This window comes from Meles meles, chromosome 3 (assembly GCF_922984935.1).
Source record: "Meles meles chromosome 3, mMelMel3.1 paternal haplotype, whole genome shotgun sequence".
Taxonomy (NCBI): domain Eukaryota; kingdom Metazoa; phylum Chordata; class Mammalia; order Carnivora; family Mustelidae; genus Meles; species Meles meles.
In genome coordinates this window covers 74,817,718-74,843,202 of record NC_060068.1, presented here as the reverse complement: position 1 = coordinate 74,843,202, position 25,485 = coordinate 74,817,718, and the positions used below count along the sequence as shown (strand labels likewise).

Genomic DNA, 25,485 nt, shown 5'->3' with positions numbered 1-25,485 from the left:
GGGAAAAAAAAACCCTCTTTTCAAAGCTTGTCCTGTACGAGGCAGATACAGAATAAATATCGGTTGAGTTAATGCCACAGAATTAAGTTAAATATTTGAGAGGGCAGAAACCCTTAACAAATACGAACAGTGTGACTTGACTTTGCCTGGGAAGATACAAGGGCTTCCCCAAAGCCTTCTTTTGGGTCAGATAATCACTAGAGGTGATTGGACGATCTCCTAACTTTCTGTGCATTTTCTTTCAACGCTAAGAATTACATCATCAGAAAGCAAACTTGTATCATTTTCTGGACTTTCAGAAGGACCCCTGCCTCAAAATGTCTCCCCATAAAAGACAATTAATTCAGAGTGGTTATTTAAGGCCTTGCCTTGGATTTTTGGTTATAATTAGAAATAAGGAATGCTTTAGCTTGTGGAATATAATAAATTGTCCCACTGACACAGTAATTGGTGGGTTATATCACAAGTGTTGTTTTATGAGACCGCAGACCCTGTTCAAGATGAATGTACGATTCACTAATCGTGTAACCAGGACACAGGAAATGTTTTCTTTTATAAGTTGTCCTGGAAGACTCTGCAAGAAGAAATTTCAATAGCCTAAATCCAGTCGTGTCCACCCAAGGCCTCTGCAGGGCACGTTCGTCCCTCTAGGACGGTCCAGCTGGCAATGTTCCCTAGAGGCAGGGATCCAGGAAGGCTTCCTGATCTCATCCTGCCTTCTCAGGTTCTTGGCTGAGGGATCTGTAAGTTGAATCAGAGCCAAAAGGAAGGAGGAAAAGACTCTCTCAGTCGCCACTGCCCCCTGCAGTGATGGGGGTGGAGGGGAGCCTGAGATGGTTCTATCTAAGAAGAGCTATTTCCAGGCATCCAGCTAAGAATCCAGTTAGGGCTGGGAAGGAACTGCTATAGCTCTCCCTGTCCCCTAATGCCTTTCATCCCCTTTTCTCAGAACCCCAGCAATGCCAACGAAAAGAAAAAAATTTTATTTATCCAAGAAAGATTTCCTTGGCAGCTAGACCCCAAGTGAGAGAAAAATCTCAAAGTGTTTTGGTCTGGAGGGAGAAACCATTTGGGTTGGAGTCTGTTTCCCAAATGTCTCAAGAAGGGAATAGTGGAGACTGTAGGATATTTTAATTTACAATGATTTTTAAGACTTAGACAACCTTTCTGGTTTTAAATTCACTGTGGTGGTATTTGGTGGACTCTCGTGGGAATTAGGAAAAAATTTTCTCGAGTAGTTGGTTCTTGTTTAACCGTTGAATGTTACCATGATTGATTCAGTTCCAAATTCAGTGTAATGTATTTTTAAGTTCCTTTCAAATTTAACATAGCTTCATGCAAACATTTCTTAAAGTCATAATGAAAAAAAAAAAAGTCATAATGAGGGGCGCCTGAGTGGCTCAGTGGGTTAAACCTCTAACTTCAGCTCAGGTCATGATCTCAGGGTTCTGGGATCGAGCCCGGTATCATCAGGCTCTCCGCTCAGCTGGGAGCCTGCTCCCCCCACCCCCGCCTGCTCTCTGCCTACTTGTGATCTCTGTCTGTCAAATAAATAAATAAAATCTTAAAAAAAAAAAGTCATAATGAAACCCAATACTGAAACTTCATTATTTTGCAACTGTAGGAATGAATGGCCAACTTATTGTTACATTAATTCAAAACATTTACTTGAATTTTAATTAATGTTTACGATTATGGAAAAGAATGCATCCCAAGTAAATCAAGGTCTATTTCTGTGTCTCAGCCAAAGTTGTAAAAGTTTCACCATACTGTGCTCATTTGGTGCACACATTTCAATAATCAGATGTTTCTTACAAGCAGGGACATTTCTGAAACTGCATGTTTGCTAGTGTTTTATTTATTTACTTATTTTACTTCCCCTGAATTAAGATTTCAACATCTAAGACTGTAATTGCAGAAACCTTTCTCTGTGGAAAAATGTGCACTTCCTGTAGCTGAATTATAGAGGGAATGGATATTACTTTCATCCAGCATTACAAAAATACAAAGTAAACTTCCATCGGTGAAAATGAAGGGCATGTGATTATTTTCCAAGTATGATTATTTTATCCTCATATGTCAAAATGTAATCAGAAGTTGTCTCTTTTCCTATGAAGGGCTGGTATGCATCATGACAAAGGGAATTAATAAATATGATCTATGTATGGAGAAGAATGTGAGTGGTTTAGTCAGTAGAAATACATTTTGAAAACATACTCTTTAATATTTATAATTGCACAGTCCAGTTCATCCTGGTTGTTGGCAAATGTCACTTTGTCAGACATCTGAAGGATGTTCATTCCATAGCCCATATGAGAGCTAACGTCAATTCCAGTAACTTGAGTAATAGACACCACGAGTATAATTTTCCCTTCCTCAGTGCCCCTTCTAGTGCCTCTTAGTGCTATACATGTATCTGAATTATTCTTTTCTATTTCTAAAAGTTCTCAGACTATATTTTTGTGTAGCTAGCCCCATTGTCACTAGCAGAAAACCAATACAATGGGAGACTGGAAAAAATAAGTATCACCTTTTTCAGATCTTTATTTATTTGTTAATTGCTGAAATGAATTCTGTAGACAAAGCTACTCATTAATTTCCAATGACCTGAATCTTTTCGTTGTAGTCACACAAGGCTAGTCTTGTTAGTTGCTGTTTCTAGCAGTGTGGGTAATTGGTAGTAATCGGAGGTTGTTACCCTATTGAAGATTCTATATGAAAAAAATTGTTTCCTCAGCTAACTCCAACTCACGTGTAGTTCAGTCTTTCAAAAAATATTACAATTTTTTTAAAATCAGTATGCTTCAAAAAAAACAATTCTTAAGTCACAGCTAAGAGTAAGGCTGTGTGCTGGGTGCTCTGGTATACAGGTTTGGGGTGTGGCCTTTACCTTTAAAAGGCCCATAATTATATATACATATATAATAATTATGTATATAATATATAATTATATAGATTATATATGTATAATGCATGTATATGTATTATATACATTATATACAATATAGGTATATGTATATACATATAATTATATGTATATGTATTATACATATATAATATATATAATTATAGTCTGCATATATATTATAATCATATATATAGATAATATATATTTATATATAGATAATATATTGTATCTACATATATATTATATATACATATATATTTGTGTAATAATATATATATTAGTTTGAATCCAAGACAGAATAAAATCTTGTACTATAAATACAAACCATATAATTTGGACATCTTAAAGAAGAATGATTTTTGTCCTAATTGGAGAAATTCTTTGGAGAGCATAGCATTTAGCATGTATTAAAGGACCCATGTAATTTAAAACATTGTACAAGTACAGCTGAAAAAGCATTATCATGACATTTAAAATGATATGCTTCCTTGGCCTTATTTACATACGTTAGCAGATTGATGAGGACTTTGAAACTTGCCTGATGGTCACATGTAAGAATGTAACTGATAATGAAAAAAAGTAAAAATGGGTTGGAGCTATTAAGGGCTAACCACAAAATCTCTTTTGCCACATAGTCCTTAAACTCTTAAGTATATAATCACTGCACCTTGCTCATCTGTGCCAGACTATGTGGAAATTACCAAGTCACTCTCAATGTCTACCCTCAGGTTAGCAACCAAGCTTCTTCAAATGTTATTCTACAGTAACTATCTTAAATTTATTTTTGTAATTTCATTTTAAAATATGAGTCCTTGCCTCATATTGCAGCATACATAAATAGAATAATATGCTATCTGAGTTGTTCTTGAAAATTATTCAGTGCAAATGGGATTATCCAAAGCAAGATAAAATAAGGTGTCTTTAGGGTGCCTGGGTGGCTCAGTGGGTTAAAGCCTCTGTCTTCAGCTCAGGTCATGATCTCAGGGTCCTGAGATCGAGCCCTGCATCGGGCTCTCTGCTTGGCAGGGAGCCTGCTTTCCCCCCTCCTCTCTGCCTGCCTCTCTGCCTACTTGTGATCTTTGTCTGTCAAATAAATTTTAAAAAATAAATAAGGTGTCTTTATCATGGTAATTTTTGAAGCTGGACAATGGTATACAGGGATTCAGTATACGAGTCTTTCCATTTTTCTAAATGTTTGAAATTGGCTGTGATAAAAAAATTTTTTATCTTATCCTATTGCCAAGCTGAGAACCTTAAACCAATCCATGTGGATGCAGACTGTCTATAGCACCTGCTGCTCACATTTTTCCTCTTGAGGAGTTTCTCTTTCACACCTGTGATGTCCTCTCCCTTGCTTTTTTACGCTCTCTGCCTTTGGAGGGACCAGGTTCGCCTTCTGTGGTCCCAATCAAGCGTTCCTTGCTTTGCCCGTCCATGGTGTGCATGTTTTGTTTATGTCTTTGAAAGTTTAAACTCATTGTATCCAACATTCAATCACTTGTAAACTGGAGTTTACCGGCACCGGACATCCTCAACTAGATTGTAGGTATTGGGTGGAGAAGGCAAGTTGGCAAACTTTGCAAAACAAAGTGTGATGAGAGCTATAATGGAACTCTCTGTAAGGTGTGTGGCTACGGAGCAGAGGGGACAGGGTGAAACTTGAATCTTACTCTTGGAAGATGTGTATTTTCTTCAGTTGTTCAGAAATGGATTCATGTGCATAATGCCGAAGGTTAAAATGTTAGCTGTTTCAAGGCAGGTGCTCTGGTTAATGACTGCTTCTACCCTTTCTGCAGCACATAAGAAAGGCAAAAAAACGCTACCTGCAGGGAGGGGAATGGAATAGTCTCCATGAGCCACCATGAGCACACCAATTAATGCAGTGTGACCAAAGACCGCCCATAGATGACACCCAAGTTACTCTGGGTGCTTTAAGAATCCTCTGCAGCCAGAAACTGCCAAAGACTGCTGCCTTTTGGAAGTCTCTGGTCTTCTCGCCAACAGAGAATTTCTCCTCCTTGGATCAGAGTGGATAAAAGCAGAGGCTTCTTCCAGTGTTCTTGGTAGCAAATTCCAGTTCTAGCTCTTACTACTGGCCATGGTACAGTAGAAAAGGAGTTCTCCCTAAGTCTCCTCTGTCAAGGGGGATTACTGAGGTGAACCAAACAGGGCGCATGGGAGTAGAGCAATGGCTTTTTACCTGCTTACTCTCTAACCCAAGTCTACCTTATTTCCTTTATTTATTTATTGCCTTTGAAGGGTAGTTGACCTACAATGTAATAATTTCTGCCTTATTTTAAAATACTTACTTTTGAAAGTGTATTAGAATCTTTAATAGCCTGTCAGACCGTTGAATGAAAAGAACCAAGATTTGGAAATCTTCACATCTCTTGGCACCGAAATAGCACTTACAAAAATATTTATCAGTTAAATTGGTTTCTTGGACACATTTACTTGGCTCATATGTTAATGGGTTATATGGTAGGGAAGTGTTCCAATAGCATGGAAAATGTGGTGATTTGGGATGGGAGAGGGCCTAGGCAGGAAAAATTGCTCTTTTTACATTTCCTTTTCAACACCTCTAAGGATGTCTTGAATACAGTCTCAGTTTGACCTTGGAGTGCATCAGCCTCTGACACATTGTAATTTTCCTTTTTAAACAAAAATATAGCAGGCTCGGTTCCTAAAGCTCTTAGCAAGCAGGAATCCAGGTGGAGTATGGATATCTTATATTCATTGTATTTATTTTTATGGTTTCCTTCTATTTCTGGCAAGTTCTGCTTTCTATTCACTTAAAATTTCATTTTAAAATAAATGTAGGGAGATAGTAAATATGGCAGGTGAATTACTTAGGTTTAGGAAATACATGGTATAGAAACAGAATTTTAGAAGAAAAAGTAACTAAACAGATAATGTAGTTCAACCTGTTTTTCATAGATGAGGAAGCCAGGTACGAGGATTAAATAACTTGCCCCAGTTACAAAACTTATACTGGTAGAACTGGGACTAACCTAAAAGTCTTGGTTGGTACTACTAGCTCGAGGGTCTGTCCACTGCCTGCTGCCCCTTCGATAAAGAAAATTGGTTGTCATTCACATTTGATGATTAACTATTTTCCCTAAACCAATCACTTCTTTCATCTTGAATAATGCCAATGTTTATGGATATTCATGTGACTCAGTAAAAACTGAAAGTACAAGGTGATACGGAATCAGGAGCCAAGAACTACAACTAAGAGAGACCAGAGGAAAAAGGAGAAACGAGAGAGGGTCCCAAAGATGTACTTTATGACATCATGCAATTTATTAGATACATAAAGCTGAGAAGTCTCCATGTGTGTGATGGGATTCTGTGGGATTCAGAAGGTCAGCTCTTCAGGGATACGCTAGTGGAGCAAACAGATGCTTTTCCAAAAGCACAAATCTGTCCTAGGTTATAAAAGGGACTTCTAGCAAACACACACCTCAAGTTTACACGCATAAGGAAGGAAAGTGTTCTACCAAAGCAGCCCAAAATTCATCCTTCAGTGTAAAGAAACACTGAAATTCATGAATATAAGATGTTTTGAGATGCATGAGAAACAGAGAAGAGTTTCCCCACTGATGGGGTCTATAGAGGGTGGGCGAGGACACTTTTTATTGTTTAGCATTCTCTACATTTTGGTTTTTGAATCTACTGAGTAGATTACATATTTAAGGGAAAAAAATTTCCTCAGAATGCCTACATTGTTTGGCATTTGGTGTTTAAAAGACTCTGGATCATTAAAAAAGTTTACTTCTTATTTATTTAAAAAACCTGGAGGGCACTTTTTTGTTAAATTAAGATTTTGCAGTTACTTTATAGAGTACAATTACAGGTATTTTAGTTAGCAGATGTCCTTCAAAAAGTTGCCATTATTTTGAAACTGAGATAATGTTAGAAGCATAATAAAAATGCATCCAATCTGAATTCTCAATAACCATGTCATAAGATTTCAATTTTGAATAGCATAAGGCAGTTTCCAAATATTATTAATTCAGTTCCACTGCACGTCTCTCCTACTTGCAAATGGCTTCAATTTTGTGTATAACTATTGTGTGTACATTTCAAATATGAAAGCTGGAGTCAGTGACAGACAGCAAAATACAAAAGAAAAGAAGCCTGTTGTGCATGGACTTCTGATTTCTCACGTTAATCGCTCTGGTTACCACTAGACATGACTCGTCAACTCAGAATGATTAATTATCATTTCCAAGTTTAAAATGATTTATAGATACCTACCTTGTAAATCTAATGCTACCACAGCAGTATCGTCTTCCAATCCTTCAATCACCTCACACTTATATTTCCCATAATCCTCCAGGGTGAGGTCTGCGATCACCAGAGAAGCATCGTGATCACTGCCTCCCTTCAGAAACACTCTACCCTGGTAGTCTCCATAGGCTTTCTTGTGATACCCCATGGAAACAAAAACGTCCACTTCCTTGAGGTAATCTGAAGTTAGCTTGGTCCACTTAATTCGGATCTTGTGGGTTCCTGAGCCGAATGCTGTAGGGTCTCGATAAAATTTACACGGCAGTGTAACATTGCCACCTCGATGTGAGAACACCCTGGCTTGTTCTGCTTCCACGAGTAGACGGGGGCCATTTTCTGCTAAAATTTAAAAAAAAAAAAAAAATTAAAAAATTAAAAAGAAGAAACAGAAATATGCCTTTAAGCTTTCTTTTTTTAATAACACAAAATATGCTATCCATACAGAGTATCTGACAAAGAGTAGCATTGGGTGATAAACTTCTTTGCATTCTTGAACAGTAATATTTTTTGAACCGCATGGAAAGATACCTTCAATACCTAGAGGGCACTTACAAGGTAGTCATGTCTTTTAAACCACTGAAAAAAAGAAGGATGTTAGAATAGTTGAAAATTACCGAATATAAAACTCCACAGTCATCAAAGTTTCATAATTTAACAACAAATTCTATTTTTTCCTCTATTTAAATATCAAGAATACAAAAATAAGACCAAGTGAAATGACATAATCTTATGATGAATTTCATCAATACAAATGAAAAACTTCAAGGTAGGCAAATTTCTCTTCCCACCTGAGCTTTCTAATACAATAAATATTTATGTTAATTGTAGCAAAATTATAAAGCAATGTGATCAATTTTCACTGTACTATTCTGACCAAAGAACTTAAAATATACTCACATTTGTGGTTTCTATTCAAATATACACTTGTGATATGCTATTCCCAAGCATTTCACACACGATGTATGTATTTTACTTTCACACAAAGACTAGACATCAGAAAGGTATTTTTAGCCAATGCTTAAAAACAAACAAACAAAAAACAAACAAACAAAAAAAAAACCAAAGAATCCCTCCAGGTTTTGAAATACCGTCCTCAAAACTGATATGCTGAAAGTATATCCAAAGTTATATTTATTTCCTGATTAACCAAATAATTGTTTCTTTGTTCCCTTAAATCTCCTTCTACCCCCTGTCTTTGCTTTCCAATACAGCTTGTTTTCTAGTAGATCTCATTCCCACCTTTCTTTTCCTTGCCTTTGGTTTCCCTCCTCCCGACTCCAAGAACGAGGTAGCCTTCCAGAGAGTACTGCAGTTGTCCCTGCCTGCCAAGTCTTTGGGGCTGCCCTTCCCCAGGGAGCGAGCTGTGCTTTTCACATCTTGGCTTTCTCTGGGGTTCCCCCCACCACCTGGTTAGCTTATTGTGCCTTTGACCTTGACAAGGTCTCCTGAGGGCATGCAAGATTGGAAAATGAGAAATTAATATAAAATCTCTTGGACACAGACACACCTTCTCATCTACACGTAGCTTTTGAAGCTTGCCAAAAACTGCTTTGTATGAATCTCTGCTGCCCTTCCTGCCTGAGGCAAGTAGGGACTGCCTAAATCTCAGCTGTGAGTCATTTAGGATGCAGAGGTCAGGAAGAGCACCCACTCACCTCCAGACAGATCCCATAACTTACTTATTTAACGGCATACACAGAATTCAGATTTCAAAATAAAAAGTGTCCAAAGAGAGACACAATGGTTATGTTTTTAACAAATATGATCAGAATTAGTATTTTTTTAAAAAGATTTATTTATTTATTTATGAGAGAGAGAGAGAGGGCACAAGACGTAGGAGGGTTAGAGGGAGAAGCAGATTCCCCACTGAGCAGGGAGCCGGATGCGGGACTGGATCCCAGGATGCCGAATCACAACCCAAGCTGAAGACAGTGGCTTAACCAACTGAGCCACCCAGGTGCCCCAGAATGAGTATTTTAAAATGACCATATTTCATTTATAAGTCAGCCCCAATCCGCAGAAACTGAAATGTTTAACAAAGCCATTAATGCCCCCTCTTGGAATAGATAATAAATAAGAGGATAATGGCTTAATTAAAATGAATCCTAAATCCAGTTCATTAAGCGTTTCCTTTAGATTTTATTACCTTTTTATTTAGGATCATAGAATCATAAGGGATGAAACGTAAATCTCTCCAATATAGATTAGCTCTATATTGGTAGATACATAGGTAGCTCCCCTACCTGTTATCTTCCCCTTACAATATCCCCATTGGCTGCATCCACACATGTCCTCTTTCGAAGGGGAAGAAAGTGCTGTAGACCGCTCAGTAATGCCTGAGGGTTGTAGGGAACATCTCCTACCTGGTGCCTGGGGGGACAGTTGGGCAGTGAGCTTCCCCTGCCAAGGCTTGAACTGAGATCAGACACAGGGCTATAGGAGGCTCCAGTTTCACGACTCTCACAAGATTTTTACTTTCAAGTCAAAGCTAATGTCCAAATCCACAGGGACAAGGGATATTACAGTACTTAGGAACAAGGGTTGTGATGTGGTACCTTGTTATAACCTTACCTCCTCAATTAATAGCTCTGTAGCCTTGAGCAAGCTGTACAAGCTCTAAGCTCTCATTTCTTCCTTTCTTTCTTTTTTTAAAAAAAGATTTTATTTATTTGTTTGACAGAGATCACAAGTAGGCAGAGAGGCAGGCGGTGGGGGGGGGGGGGCAGTCTCCCTGCTGAACAGAGAGCCCGATGCAGGGCTCCATCCCAGGACCCTGGGATCATAACCTGAGCCGAAGGCAGAGGCTTTAACCCACTGAGCCACCCAGGCGCTCCCTAAGCTCCCATTTCTTTACCTGTGAATTAGGGATAGTAATATCTAGCTTGTCTACCTGACCTCTTAGACATGTGGAGCACTCACAGTCAGGTCTGATCAAAAGTAAGTGTGCACTCACCGTTAATTGTTCCTACTGCGTAGATCTCCCAGTTTTTCTCAAATATGATACCACCTGACACTGAGCATAATTTTGGCCTACATTAACCTTCCACTTACTTATAAAGCTTTGAACCATGTGAGCTGAAAATACAATGCCACCTGTATGATAAAGGAGACATGGCGATTATTCTGTGGTTTCATATAATCATCAGGTGTCCCAGAATGAATATAAGATCTGAGTGCTTCATAAATTAAAGAGTCAAAGCAAAGATCAAAACTCTTGTACAAGGGACTGAGACTTCTAATTTTTTTCCCCCTGTGGTTAACTATACATCATCTTGTAGTATTTTAGAAGTGTAAGCTTCTAATTTTTTTAGATACTATTTGCTTATAATCCAACATTTTGATTAGATGATGACTTATGTGGTATAATATTGAGAATAAGCAGATAGCAAATATCTACTGATCTCCCACAAAATAATTTTTCTAACAAGCCTGCCAGAATGTCTAAAATTCTGCAAATCTTATTTTTTGGGGGCATGGGGGGTGGGAAGGCTGCGGCATGGAGATAATCAATGCCAGAAGTCCATGGCTGGAAGGCTAAGAAAGACGTGTAATGTGTAACACATCGGGTGACTGAGGGTCATCAGTGTTCATTAATCTAAACCACCAGCATGGCATCGAGAACAATGCTTTTTGTTAGTTTGCTTGTTTTTTTTTTTTTTTAAAGATTGTATTTATTTATTTGACAGACCGAAATTACAAGTAGGCAGAGAGGCAGGCAGAGAGAGAGAGGAGGAAGCAGGCTCCCTGCTGAGCAGAGAGCCCGATGCGGGGCTCGATCCCAGGACCCTGGGATCATGACCTGAGCCGAAGGCAGAGGCTTTAACCCACTGAGCCACCCAGGTGCCCCTAGTTTGCTTGTTTTTAGAAGATCAGCACTGCAGATCATAAAGCACTGAGCATTTTGGTGAGAGTGACCTGTTGCAGAACAAAAAAGATATAGGACGGACACTGGCCTGTGAGTCGGGATCTGGGTGTTTCACTGACTGGTCTGCCTCATGAAAATATTGACTTTGGGATTTTTGTCAGACTCATCATGGCAGGTAGTCATGGTGGGGGTGAGCCAGGAAACACATCAGCTGGAGAGGGGAGAGGGCAGGGACAAAGAGCAGGAAAGTGGATGGAGCATCAGTACTGGACCGACCAACTTAGCATCTGGCTTGCCTAGTAAGTCTTGAATTTCATCCTTGACTGCAAAAACCTAAGTGGTTTGAAATTAACGTTTAAATCAACCTGTTTGATCAACAGGTAGTTGCAAAGCATATAAAATACAAAAGCTAAAAATAAACCTTGATCATCAGAATAAGCACTCTTGTGTTTCTTAAATTTTTAATAAAAAATATGAAAAAATACACAAAACAAGGCAGCATACATAGGCTTATTTTGGAAGGACTGGATTTTTTAAAAGTTTAATTTGTAAGTCACAGAAATTTCATATTTCTATTAGTGAGTATCAATGACAGTGACTTGAAAGATTTGATGCCCTTCAAAGACCACAGTTGTCTCCAGGGGAAAGAGCAGGGCCTCATTATTATTTTATGAATTCTGCTGTGAAATCCAGGGGACATCATTCAATTTCACCAAATTATGAAAGCAACTCCATGACCAAACAACTCTTCTTATTGCTGTGTCATTTAGATGATCTCTTGCAAACAAGAGATCACAAGCAATTAATTAGTTGCAGAAAAACAATGTAGAAATATGGTATTGGGTTTTTAAAAAAAGATTTTATTTATTTATTTATTTGTCAGAGAGAGAGAGAGAGCGAGTGAGCGTGCGCATAAGCAGGCAGAGCAGCAGGCAGAGGTGGAGAAGCAGACTCCCTGACGAGCAAAGAGCCCAATGCAGGACTTCATCCCTGGACTCTGGGATCATGACCTGAGCCAAAGACAGGGGCTTAACCAACTGAACCACCCAGGCGTCCCATGGTATTGGATTATTACCTATTTTTCTTAGTTCTTTTAAAAGTATAATCATTTTTTTATGGCAGTTCATTGCTGAAGAAATACATGACAGAAAAAAGAGGTGTTACGGATTGAAGTTTGTCTTTTTACAGCAAATTGTGGATTGTGCAAAATAACCAGTCTTAGCATTGGTTACTTTCTCATTGGGATATAGATGAAGCAGGGTCAAGACTTTGGATTTCCTAGACTAATAAAATGTAAAACACAAAACAAGACAAAAGTGGGCAATATATTAAAATGGCTAAAGAAGGACATTAAAAAATATTACTCTCCCAAGAAAAAAACTCTACCAACATCATTTGAATTCTTTTTATTGTGGTGAAAATGTATGTACCATTAAGCTTGCCATTTTAACCATTTTTTTTTTAGATTTTTTTTATTTATTTACTTGACAGAGATCACAAATAGGAGAGAGAGAGGGAAGCAGGCTCCCTGCTGAGCAGAGAGCCCGATGCGGGGCTCGATCCCAGGACCCTGGGATCACCTGAGCCGGAGGCAGAGGCTTAACCCTGTGAGCTACCCAGGCGCCCCCATTTTAACCATTTTTAAGTGTAGAATTCCGTGGTAATTAATTACCTTCCCAGTGTTGTGCAACTACCAGAATTTTTATCACGCTGAAGAAAAAGCTAATTCCTTCTGGACACTCCAACCTGGTTGGCAGAGACTCAATTGTCAGCTCCATGATGAGTCATTTGAGAAAACTGTACAAGGTTTAAAATTGGTTCCTTATTTTTGAGGTATTTGTTGCCACTTGGTGGGTTTGGATGTGTAAGACTCACACTGTGGAAGGTGTTAGTTTCCTGCAGGTAGACAGACTGGTGCTAGGGAGTTACAGTGAAGGCTTGCTTCCTGGCAGGCATTTTTGCTGCAAACCTTCAGCTGCATAAATAATTGGCCATACACAATTTTGCCATAAAAGATAAGACAAAACACAACAAAACAACTGATTGCCCATTTGGTTTGACAGTTTGTTGGTTTCATCAATTGGTGGACAGTTTGGTTTCATTTCTCCATTGATGCAATACTCACAGTTTCTGTTGTGTAAATCTTAGCCTTCATACAGTGACACAGAGTTTGAACCCATGTTTCCCATAGAACTTTGGAATGTCTATCAACAGGTGACCGTAGGCCAAGAACAAACAACAACGTAGCAGTCTTCAACAATGCAACACAAAGCTCAGTTACAAGTGTGCCTGGGTGGCTCAGTTGGCTAAGCAGCTGACTCTTGATTTTGGCTCGGATCATTATCCCAGGGTCCTGGGATGGAGCCCCTTGTGGGGCACTCTGTTCAGCAGGGAGTCTACTCATGTATACACACACACTCTCTCTCTCTCTCTCTCTATATATATATATAAGACTTTTGTAAAAAGCTCAATTATAAATATGCATCCAAGTATTTGGAAACTGGTAAGTCTCTCAATGAAGGAGGAAATTTTATCAAAGAAAGAAAAAATAAAGCTGCTGAACAAGGAAATGAACCAAGGCCAAAATAAATAATTACATAAATAAAATCCACACACACAAAAAGGCATAATATCATGAATGAAAGACTTTGAAGACAAGTACTTAGGTATAATCCACAAAATAAAATTAGTTCTTGGCTGCCTGAGTGGCTCAGTGGGTTAAGCCTCTGCCTTTGGCTCAGGTCATGATCCCAGGATGCTGGGATCGAGCCCTGCATCGGGCTCTCTGCTCAGCAGGGAGCCTGCTTCCCTCTCTCTCTCTGCCTACCTCTCTGACTACTTGTGATCTCTGTCTGTCAAATAAATAAATAAAATCTTTAAAAAAAATTAGTTCTTGTTCAGATTTGTCATGACTCTACACACATTTTAAACATATTCAAATATTTTGTATTTCATAATAAAATATTCTTAATTTTGTTACTCATATTTCATGTTTCATTATATCTTTTTAAATGAATGTCCTTTTTAAAAAGCATTTTATTTATTTACTTGATGGGAGCAAGGAGGTGGGTAGAGATTGCGCACAGGTGGGGATAGAGGGAGAAGCAGACTCCCCAATGGAGCACAGAGCACAATGTGGGGCTCCATCCCAGGACTCTGGGATCATGAACTGAGCCAAAGGCTGACACTTAGCTGACTGAGTGACCCAGGTGCCCCATGAATGCCCCTTTCTAAATTTTTTTTATAATTTTATCTTCTTCTTCTTTTTTTTTTTTTAAGATTTTATTTATTTGACAGAGATCACAAGTAGGCAGAGAGGAAGGCAGAGAGAGAGGGGGAAGCAAGCTCCCTGCTGAGCAGAGAGCCCGATGCGGGACTTGATCCCAGGACCCTGAGATCATGACCTGAGTCAAAGGCAGAGGCTTTAACCCACTGAGCCACCCAGGCACCCTATAATTTTATCTTTTATGGCACAATTGCCTTACCACTAATCATACCATGAAAATGTCTGCGGCAAACATACTTGTGGCAAAGACATGGCAAAAATATCAGATAGGAGCCAAACCTGCTAGAGGATGAGCAACCAAGATGGGTTTATATCCTTATAGCTTTGCTTACCCTAATCTTCTGAAAATGATCCCTCTGTCTCTGGGCCATGCCTTGTTAACACCGTTCCTCCCACTCCAAGGTAGTGCTTGGCGTGCAAGGTCTCTGTGTGTGACATAGGCCTGGGCTGCCTGGAGCCTGAGCTACCAAGGGCACCAGATGTGGGTGTGGCTGCATTTACTTTATATCATACTGTAGCTCAAAGATGAAAACTTTTTTTTTTTTAGAAATTTTTTTTTTAAGATTTTATTTATTTGACAGAGATCACAAGTAGGCAGAGAGGCAGGCAGAGAGACTGAGAGGGAAGCAGGCTCCCTGCCGAGCAGAGAGCCCGATGCGGGACTCGATCCCAGGACCCTGAGATCATGACCTGAGCCGAAGGCAGTGGCTTAAACCACTGAGCCACCCAGGCGCCCCAGATGAAAACGTTTTAAGGGAACAATGAAACATACATACGAAAAACCCAATAAGCAGAATACATAGGTTAGACATGTGTTTCTAACTGTAACTTGTTACACTAGACTAGAATACATACTTTAGGAAAAAATTAAGGAGCGTCTAACTCATTAACCTTTAACTCTGAATCATGATTGTGTTTCCTTCAGACAGGAATGAATCTAGTTTTTTCTTGAAGCTGCTCATCAGTTGTCCAAAGGTCCCATTGTTTGACCATGATTCTGTTGTGTCTAGTCAGCTGTGCATCAGAAACTTTTGTGAGGGCCCCTTCTGCTGTCCTGGCTATCGCCCCTTCTCAGTCTTCAGCGTCCTTCTGGAGAGCTGGTTGCTTTTAGTCTGTCAGAGACTGAGCTTCTCTTCCTTTCCCAGCTGTTCCTGAGCTGCGGGGGACCCTGAGCCTCTCCTAGGACTCAGCAGCTCCGGGAGAGTGGACCTGAGCTCTAGCAAGAATCCCTTCTTGCCCTCTGTCCTCTTGCCCCTTTCCCACGTGTCCTTTCTGTCAAGACCTATTGATCTGACTTTCAGACCAGCTTGGATTTCAGACCACCTTTGCTCTCATCTGGTGTTTAAAGTCTGACCTGAAGACACATAAGGCTGTGTGTGCTGCTTACTGTTTGTATCAATTCAAAAGAAACAGTTACATTTACTTAAACGGTATGAGAAAGGATTGACAAGAAACTAATGACTTCGGTAGCCTGTGGGAAAGTGAGGTGGGTATCTGGCAGAGGACGCCTGGAGATTTCCACTGTGTATACTTAGATATTTAGAAAAAATTTGAACTATGCATATATATCACCTACGCTCACACTAAATAAAATAGTTGAGGGAATTTAATTGACAAATAAGTAAACACAAAGCTTTGACGAAAGTGTCTCCGGAGAGATACGCAAGAAACCGGTAGCCACAACCCAATATACTGTTGTGATTGCAGGATTACATTTTTGCACACCTATGGCTCTGCTAATAAAAAGCTTCTCTTTAAACATGTCTTCAAACATGCCAATTTTGCTTCATTTTCCCTCTTCTTTTAAGAAACCATTGACTAAGGTACTGATTGCTGTCTAGCGTTGACTGTAAAGCAAAAATCCTACGCTAAAAATAAGTAAGTGAAGGCTGCTCTTTGGTGTAAAGTCACTGCTCTTTCTCACCATCTGTGACCTTGCCTTCTGGACTCAGAGGCTCCAAGGACACACCCCTCCCCACACTGCTCCCGCCCCCTGCCGGGGCTCACCTTCTCTCTGACTATGGTATCATCTGTGCCCCGATAGCTGCTATCAATCTGCAGCTGAACCCAAGTGCTTAGAAATGGGCTTTCACAATGTCCTTAAATGGCAAGTGTCCTTCCTGTCAAGCATGTGATGTGCTGCAGCGTGTGCTTTTGGGGATTGATGGTATCCGTCTGCCTTTCTTGCCTTAGAGCTAACTTGCTTCTCTAACGGAAAACTGCCCAACGCCAGCGTACAGTATTGTTCTGAGTGATGTTTATCATGAATGGGTACTATGTTATTCTCTTATCCATCATTCGTAGTAAAAAATAAGGATAAGAGTTATCGTTTTAGAGTCTGCAGGTTGATCTATGACACTATTATTTTTTTAAAACGTGGGTTTTTTTGTTGTTTGTTTGTTTTGTTTTTGTTTTCTGGGACGGTGGAACTTTTTCTTCCTACAGGATGTCTTAGACAAAAGTCTGCCACATAAAACTGATCAAAGGTGAGCTTCTTTGCTTGAAACAGGCATCTGGAGCCTCCAAGCAGCTGGAGGCGATCCACTGAACGCTCTTTAAAAATCTCTTTTCTCGGAGGTAAACCTGAAAGCTGTGTTAGTGTCCTGAAAAATAGTCTGTCTTCATCTTTTCTTCTAGCAGGAAGAAGTAAAGTGTGAGGAGGGTGTTTAATTCTGTCCGCTGACTAAGTTCGTTGTGGGCTTTGTTTTTCCTTATCCTTTCGGTCTGGTGAGGGTTTGTTTTTGTTTTTGTTTTTGTCAGTCATAATTTACTGGTTAAGCTTATGGACTCCCACGCTGTGTCATTTAACCTTTCTGTGACTCATTTTCCTCATGAGTAAAATGGAGTTAAGCCACCTTTTTCCTAGGTTTCTTATGAGAGCTAAATGAGGTGATTCACTGAGAACCTAACTTTATGCCTGGCATATGGTGAGTGCCCAGTGGCTCTTACTGCCCAACACTTACTGAGGTCCAAAGTATACTAGGTATGCAAACTGGCTTCTATCTTTGACATTGACTTCTCTCCTGTGCTCTTTCTGAAGACAGTTTCCAGAATGCTTTGGTTCCTGAGAAATCCATTCTCTCATCAACTTTGGATTGTTCTTTTTTTTTTTTTTTAAGATTTTATTTATTTATTTGACAGAGAGAGATCACAAGCAGATAGAAAGGCAGGCAGAGAGAGAGAGAGAGAGGGAAGCAGGCTCCCTGCCGAGCAGAGAGCCGGACGCGGGACTCGATCCCAGGACCCTGAGATCATGACCCGAGCCGAAGGCAGCGGCTTAACCCACTGAGCCACCCAGGCGCCCCTGGATTGTTCTTTTAATCTACTAGGACAGGAGCTCATTCAGGAGCACCACCTTGAAGCCTTAAAAAAACAAACAAACCCAAATCTGTATCTATATAATCCAACTTCTTCCTGTCTCCTCCATTTCCCTGGGGATTCCGGACAGTCTTCATTTGGGGATAGGGACGGCATGTATTCATTTGCAGCTGCCACCACACCTAGCTCCTCTACCTTCTTGTAAGAATCCCCACAGTGGCCAGGTTTCTCCAGGAAACAGGAACAATTCTTGGGGCACCTGGCTGGCTCGGTCGGTTAAGGGTCTGCCTCCGGCCATGTATCTTCACACATGACACAAAATCCAGGCTAACTGACTCACTTGAATTGTAAGACAGACTACTCACAAAGTAGTGGAAGGAAGGTGCCGTATGGAGTGCTAAAAGACAACAGAATTTGGGGGCGCCTGGGTGGTTCAGCTGGTTAAGCATCTGCCTTCAACTAAGGTCATGATCCCAGGGTCCTGGGATTGAGTCCTGTGTCGGGCTCCCTGCTCAGCACTGAGTCTGCATCTCCCTCTGCCTCTCCCCACTGCTTGTGTACTCACTCTTGCTCTCTCTCTCTCTCCCTCTCAGATAAATAAAGTCTAAAGAAAAAAAAAAGGAATAGGAATACTCAACAGAATAGTTTCTCCAAGGTCCATGATCAAACTTTTTTTCATAGTGATTTGATTTCTTCTGAGACATAGTTAGAGCAATTGAATAGAAGAAGATGGCAGCCAGTCTTTACACACTGACAGACTCAACAGTCTCTAAGACAAGCTTTAGACAGAAGCTGTATTAGGAGCATGAGAACCAGCCTGCCTGAGTTTGAAGCTCAGCTTTCCACTTAATAACCGTATGAGTAGGGACAAGCTTTGAACCTCTCTTAGCTTCAGTGGGGATAACCACCTTCATACAGTGCTATATGAGATGACCTAGGTAGTCCATTTTCTCTTGTGCATCACACATAGTGGTTTTAAATGTAAATATTCACTGATTAATATTATTGCCATTGCTAAGTCCAATACAACTTGCCCCAGAAAGAGAGGCAATCTTAATATTGTTGTCATCTTAGGGTTATCTGCTCTGGTTAATACTTTTCAGAGTTTAAGTTTATCTATGATATCAAAGACTTATGCACAAAAATCGTCATTAATTCCTATAATTTTAGACTAAAAAACGAAATTGGGTTGTCACATGATAGATTAAGGAAAAAATGAAAAATAACATTTAAATATTTCACTAATATGGTCAATGGCATTCTTAATATAAACACACTTTCTAAGATTTTACTTGTAATACAAGTTTCTTTCAAAGGGTATGGGGAAACCAAAACATTAGTGTGAGTCATTCTTCTTCATTTGGCTGTAATTAACCACACACTCTTTAATTACTGGAAATGTGTCTTTATGTGGTAAAGGGCTAGAGCTCAAATCTACTTGACTCTGCTCAGACCACTTCCACTTTGTGGTGAGATGTAAGGTCCAGTTATCCATAATTTGCAGAAAAGACATTGTTGGTTTTATACACTGGTATGGTTAATGTCTTCACTTAGTATGCAAGACCTCAAGATAATACTATCACAGAGTCAATCCTGGAGGCAAAAGGAATCTTTTGCTTCTAAATGAACAATCAAATTGATAACCTATAACGTGTCAAGTAATGAGGGCCGAAACAAATGAAAGCTAAGTCGAATGCAAATACCCAGGTGGGCAGGGCTGAGGGAACTGATGGTAGCACCGTGGTGCTGAGAACACCAGGGAGTGGAGTGGACCATACCATTGCTGTGTACACATGCTCCATTCTGAAGGGGAGCAGGGTACTGGTTCCTGCTGATGATGTCCAATGCGAAGGCCGGTTGAAAAATAGCAGGTCTTTGGACTTTTCAACAGATGCCAGAAATGTGGATTTTCATGCAAATGTCTCTTATTTTTAAATGCTTGCAATTAATTTAGATTTTTTAAAAATTACATGAGAAAACAAAAATAAATATGTGACCTGTGCATCCTCTTTTCACCTTACCTGTTGGTGCTGAGCATCTCCAAAGCCCAGACGAGGCTAGCTCCTCATCTCTACCTGCATTTCCCCCTTCTCCAGATGTTCTCAGCAGGCCCGTGGCTAAAAATAGCACTATGTACTGATGATTCCAAAACTTTCTAGCAGTGTACTTTTCCCTGAGTACCAAATGAGTAAATCCATCTACCTGCTGGGCATATACTGGATGCCGAAGGGACAACTTGAGTCCCTCTTCCCCTGCCCACACCGGTCCTTTCTGCCATCTTCCTCAATTTATTTATGCCTCATCATCCATTTGTTTGTTCAAGGCACAATCTAAAAGGTGTGTTTGATATACTCTTTTCCCTTAATCTCTATATCCAGTCTACCAGCAATTGTTGCCGTCTTTACCTTCTTTTTCCTTTTCCCCCTAATTGGTTGATCTCTCTCTCTCTCTCTACCACCCATCTCCACTGCTAGCGTCCTAGCACCTAGTGTCCATACCACTATGCTTTCTCACCTAAGCTACCCCCCCCAAGAACCCCCTAAGGATCTCACCTTTCTTCTTGAAACACCATAATCCAGTACTCATGGGTCTTTTGTATTTGTAAGTCATATTACATCACTCTTGCTCAAAATCTTTAACCATTTTTCAATGTTTTTAGAATAAAATTTGAACTTTGTACTCTAGACCAAATATAAAGTACTATGGCCTCACTCCTGCTTATTCTGTCCACCTCATCTAAAACCCTACTCTCTTCACAGTGAGCCTGCATCCCCCCAGCTTCTTTCCAGCTTGAAAGCGCCGTGTTAACTGCCCTTTCAGAGAATTTTTGTTACTCACTCACCTGGTGAGCTCTGTCGCTGGCTTTTGATGTGACTCGTTCCTGCTTAATATTCAGATCTCAGCTCATAGAACCCCTCTGGACTCTGACTCCCCTCTAAAAGCTTCATCCCATGACCCTGTGGGGGCCCCTTCATAACACTTTTTCCCTTAAAAACCTTTATATTTATTGTTTGTGAGTTCATTTGTTTCGCTGATTTAATTACCTATGCAGGAGCTAAAGTTCAAGAAGCCTGGTCTTGAAGCGATGTTGATCTTAATATGTTATGGGCAGTCTATAAAAACCTGTTACTTTATTCATTTTTTAGTATTCTTTTTACCTGAAAACAATCTCAGTGAAGTACAGTACTAACCCTCTAATCAGCTTTTCAGTACTTTAAGCCTTAAGACCGTTTGTTAATGATTGTGTCATAAAAGACAAAGCAAAGTGAGAATTAAAAGTAATCCTGTGCAGGTTTTGGAGATTTAAAGCCTATCAGCATATTTTGTGACACCTTTTGAGAGAAAGTAAGAATTACTCATAACCCACATTACAATAGGGAACCAAATTTTGACATTTACCCCTCTACGCTTAAAAAAAAAGCAAAAAACAAACAAACAAACAAACAAAGACCCTTGTATGAAATGTTGTTTTTTCCTAGTAAAATTATTAGCCACAGACAATCATAAATCCATGGTGAAAAATTATAGTCATATATCTAAGAACATAAGAAATTTATGTAATGCCTATTGCAACTTATAAGGAAACCTACCTAACTTTAACTGCCCCATCTCTCATTCACCTGTGCCTTCACTACCATTCAGTAACTCTGAGCAAAATACACAAACATCATTCCCAGTGCTTTCTAGGAACAAGGCAAAGCAAGGAGGCAAAGCAAGCACCATTACAAATAGAATCATCTAGAGGTGAGAGTCGCACTTCAAAGATATGTTTTCAATGGTGTTCTTATTTTAAATTTATAATCTCCTTCAGAAACAAGGTAAAACACTCTTTTTTCCCACCTTTTTCACCTAATTGACACACTTGACTGTAGTGAACGCTCCCGGTTCTAACATGCCTTTTTAATTTCATGCACGATGGACTATGGACTTTCTGGGTTTTTAGCCCATAATGTCCCTGTCCCTTTTGAGTGGACAGTATTTGGAAAAGGTAGGGAGAACTCTTGTTTAACTTAAGTTGTTCAGTATACTTCACAGAGTAATCCAAAAGTGGCTGGAAACATCCTGCCCAGAACTTACACATGTGGTAACTAGTCACTGAGTAAATGCTGAAGTCAAGTAACAACATGTGTAATGAAAACAAGATTAAAATGGCTACTATTTGTATTGACTACTTGATAGTCATTTGGGGGGCACACATGGTTATTGGTATAACATACACAAAATATGTTTGAAGAAATTTCATAGAACTTTTAGATTTCTTATGCTTTTAATGTCTTCATTTTGAAATGAAAATATTTCCATAACAAAGATTTATCTCCCCTGGGTATTATCACTTTGATAACCTCTTACTTGAATATATTAACTTCTTAGCATTTTGGTAGATTTTTCTATGCCAGAAGACTTTCCTGAAACAGGAATTTTCCACTTTATGTTTAAAATAAAAAGCCAAAGCAATAAAGAAATCTATATCTATTTTTTCTTGATCTCTAGTAAAGCCAGAGAAACAGCATGTTAAAATTACTTTAACATTAAGCCATTAAGCTATAAGTCAGTGCTTTAGCTGAGTCAACATTGGTTCTTGCAAAGTTGCAACCAAAGGGAAAGGCTTCTTTATTTAGTGGATTTTCTGGATACTTGGGAAAGTTTCCAAATAATTATTGGCTTCCCGCATGATTTGCCCATTTCAGAGAAAGCCATAGCTGGTAGTGTGAATTTGTTGTTACCTGAAGAGATTATTAAATGTAGGGTTTTATACCTGGAAACAGTCTAAAATGTATTGCCTTAATATGCTTTATAGCATAACATAGAATCAGCATTCTAGGTGTTATTAGTTTAGAAATATTCTTAAGATGTATTCTATGGATTTAAATCTACTATGTGATAAAAAGTTCAGTGAGTATGGATACAAAGTTTTAAGTAGTAAGAGTTTTTTTTTAAAAATAGCTAATTACTCTTTTCTCCATATTTCCTCCTCTGTTTAATACTTATTTTATTCTTTTTTGTCACCTTTTTCTTGCCCAATACTCTTGTCAGCAAGCTCACTGAGGAGATGGTCTGTCCTTCCTCAGAGAATAACCCAATTCTTTGTATGAAAGAGGCCAGTGTTTATTAAGTGACTGCAGATTTTCTCAAAAGGACACACAAATGCTGAGAAGACTAGGGCAGGGCTTACAGATATAAGGTTGGTATGAAAACATACATATTTCTGAACCCGGATGAAGGAATTTATAGAAATTACATATTAATCTATAGTCATTTCAGTCCTTGCCTTTTCTATTTATGACCCCTATGTATGCATATATATGTTTCACTATACATGGGTGTGCATGTACTATACATGCATGTAACTATACATGGGTAGCAACCATGTAGTTGAAGAAAAGGATTGCCGGGCACCTGGGTGGCTCAGTGGGTTAAGCCGCTGCCTTCGGCTCAGGTCATGATCTCGGGGTCCTGGGATTGAGTCCAGCATCGGGGGCTCTCTTCTCAGCAGGGAGCATGCTTCTTCCTCTCTCTCTCTGCCTGCCTCTCTATCTACTTTGGATCTCTCTCTGTCAAATAAATAAAATAAAATCTTAAAAAAAAAAAAAGAAAAGGATTGCCATGTTTGACTAAGATCTATAGTTCAAAGCAACTGCTTTTTTGGGTGTATTTCTGTTTGAATAAAATCAATAACAGATAATGCTGTCTTCTGTCTGTAGTATTCCATAACTTTCCATCAGTTACCATAGGCAGTAGTTCCATATTTCTAGCAATGTCTGTCTCTCACTAGATTAAAACTGAATGAAGACAAAGACCCTGTGTTTTGTTCATCATTCTACCCCCAGTGCCCAATGGACTAGAGGCTCACTATAGCCTGAATGTTTGTATCCCTTCAAAATTCATATGTTAAACAGTGATCCCCATGTAATGGATTTTAGAGGTAGAGCCTTTGGTATGTAATTAGATCACGAGGGTAGAACCCTCATGAATGGGATTAATGCCCTTATAAAAAAAAGACCCAGGAGGGGTCCTGTGTTCTTTCCCATCCTGTGAGTTCACAAGAAAAGACAGTCATCTATGAACCAGGAAGCTAGCTCTCATCAGACATCAAATCTGTCACTGCTATGATTTAGACTTCTCAGCCTCCAGAACTGTGAGAAATAAGTTTCTGTTGTTTATAAGCCATCCCGTCTATGGTATTGTCTTACGCAGCCCAAATAAGTGTACATATGTATGTATGGAGTACATGAGTATTTTTATGTATGTATGTGTATGCCTTTATACACATTTCCTTCATTGGGGGACTCACCTATTATATTCATATGGTGGCAGTCTTAGTTTGATCAAATGATAAGTCTGTGTTTAATGTAATTGGTTCTTATTATCGTATTTGGCTTTATGTCCTGTCAAAAACTAGTGGATTTTAGAAAGGTCATCCAATACTCATGATGTTGCTAATTTTTATAATGTCATGATTAAGCTAGCTGATATTTTATACCAATATTTCTAGATAGAATTATTAATTGTTAATAGTGTATATGTTTATCTAAATGCAATTTGGAAAATACACTTGATATTTGTGGATTTTGCAACTGTGGCAGATAGCATTACCCTGCCTCAGAAATACAAAAATGAATTAATTTAACTTTCGAAAACAGACTCAGAGTCCAGAGGAGTTTTAAGTGGAAGAGAGGAAATTAAGCTGGAGGAACAGTTATCTAGTTTTCGCATGAAATCTTGGCTCTGTGGATGGTGTGTGATCATACATTATTAAATTCACTCCCCCTCCCCTTGATCCACTCTGCACCACCAGATCCCGACTCCGCAGATATTACATAAGGAACAGGATAGCATTGCAGTGGCCATTTGTAATCTGAATACTCTTCAAAGCTTCACACACACATCAGGCAGATTGCTGCGCCCTGCCCTGGGTGCACTCTCGTGGCGTGTAAGGTGCTGTGTGCAGTTTGGGAGCCATGCATATGACCGAATTTGCTCCCAAACTCATAATCATCTTCCTCATCTGCCATCCCTCATTCCATGAACTAGAAAGACATCTCTGAGCTCTGTAAAGACTGACTGGGACTTGATGGGAAAAGCCCTGGATTTGGGCCCAGATTTATTCCACAAACGTTAATAGATCACCTACCATGTGCCAGGTCATGGTTTAGGTGACTGAGATACATCAGACCAAGATTCCCTACCTGTCCTTGTGGAGCTGAAGGGCACAGGTGGCTGAAATGGATACAATTACATAAAATAAGTAGACTAGGTAACCAGTGTTATAGAGAAAAGTAAAGGAAGGCGGAAGGAGAGACTGGGGTGACAGAAGAGGGGCAGAATGTAGTTGGCAGGTAGAATTCATTAAGAAAGTGGGAAATGATCCCAGATTTGAAGAAGGAGAGGAGATTAGCGGAGAAAAACTTCCCCTCAAAACCATGCCACCTGGGACAAGCAACGCAAAAGCTGTGGATCTTTATTTCTTCATTGCTATGATGGAATATTGAGCTAGATGATCTATGCTTGTTCTTTTAAGTTCTTAAATCCCATACATGATGATTTAACTTATGCCAACCACTACAGAACAGAAGCAGTCACATAATGTTCATCTAGCCCACACCGTGTGTCCTGTGTCGCTAAATGCTGTGAATGCCACAGGATTTCAGAAGTTCTCATGAGAGTAGTCATTTGGAAGTATCTCATTACACTCATTCATTTTTCAATAAACATGTTAAGCACCTACTATGTGCCAAGCAGTACTGAATATTTGGGGTACTCCAAAGCTCACAGTGTGATGAGGCAAGGGAGGCATGTTAGCACAAAGGAACACAT

General features: G+C 39.5%; 1 protein-coding gene across 5 annotated transcripts in view; it reads right to left on the bottom strand.

Moving 5' to 3' along the window:
• HAPLN1 (hyaluronan and proteoglycan link protein 1) overlaps window positions 1-25,485 on the bottom strand; it is a 77,281-nt gene that overhangs the window by 4,449 nt on the left and 47,347 nt on the right. For 3 of the 5 annotated variants that reach the window (XM_045998796.1, XM_045998794.1, XM_045998795.1), the window contains one exon: window positions 7,169-7,540. In XM_045998796.1, the coding sequence (XP_045854752.1) occupies window positions 7,169-7,540 (372 nt within the window). The remainder of the gene's footprint in view (window positions 1-7,168; window positions 7,541-25,485) is intronic. The other 2 variants (XM_045998797.1, XM_045998798.1) reach the window with 1 other exon arrangement.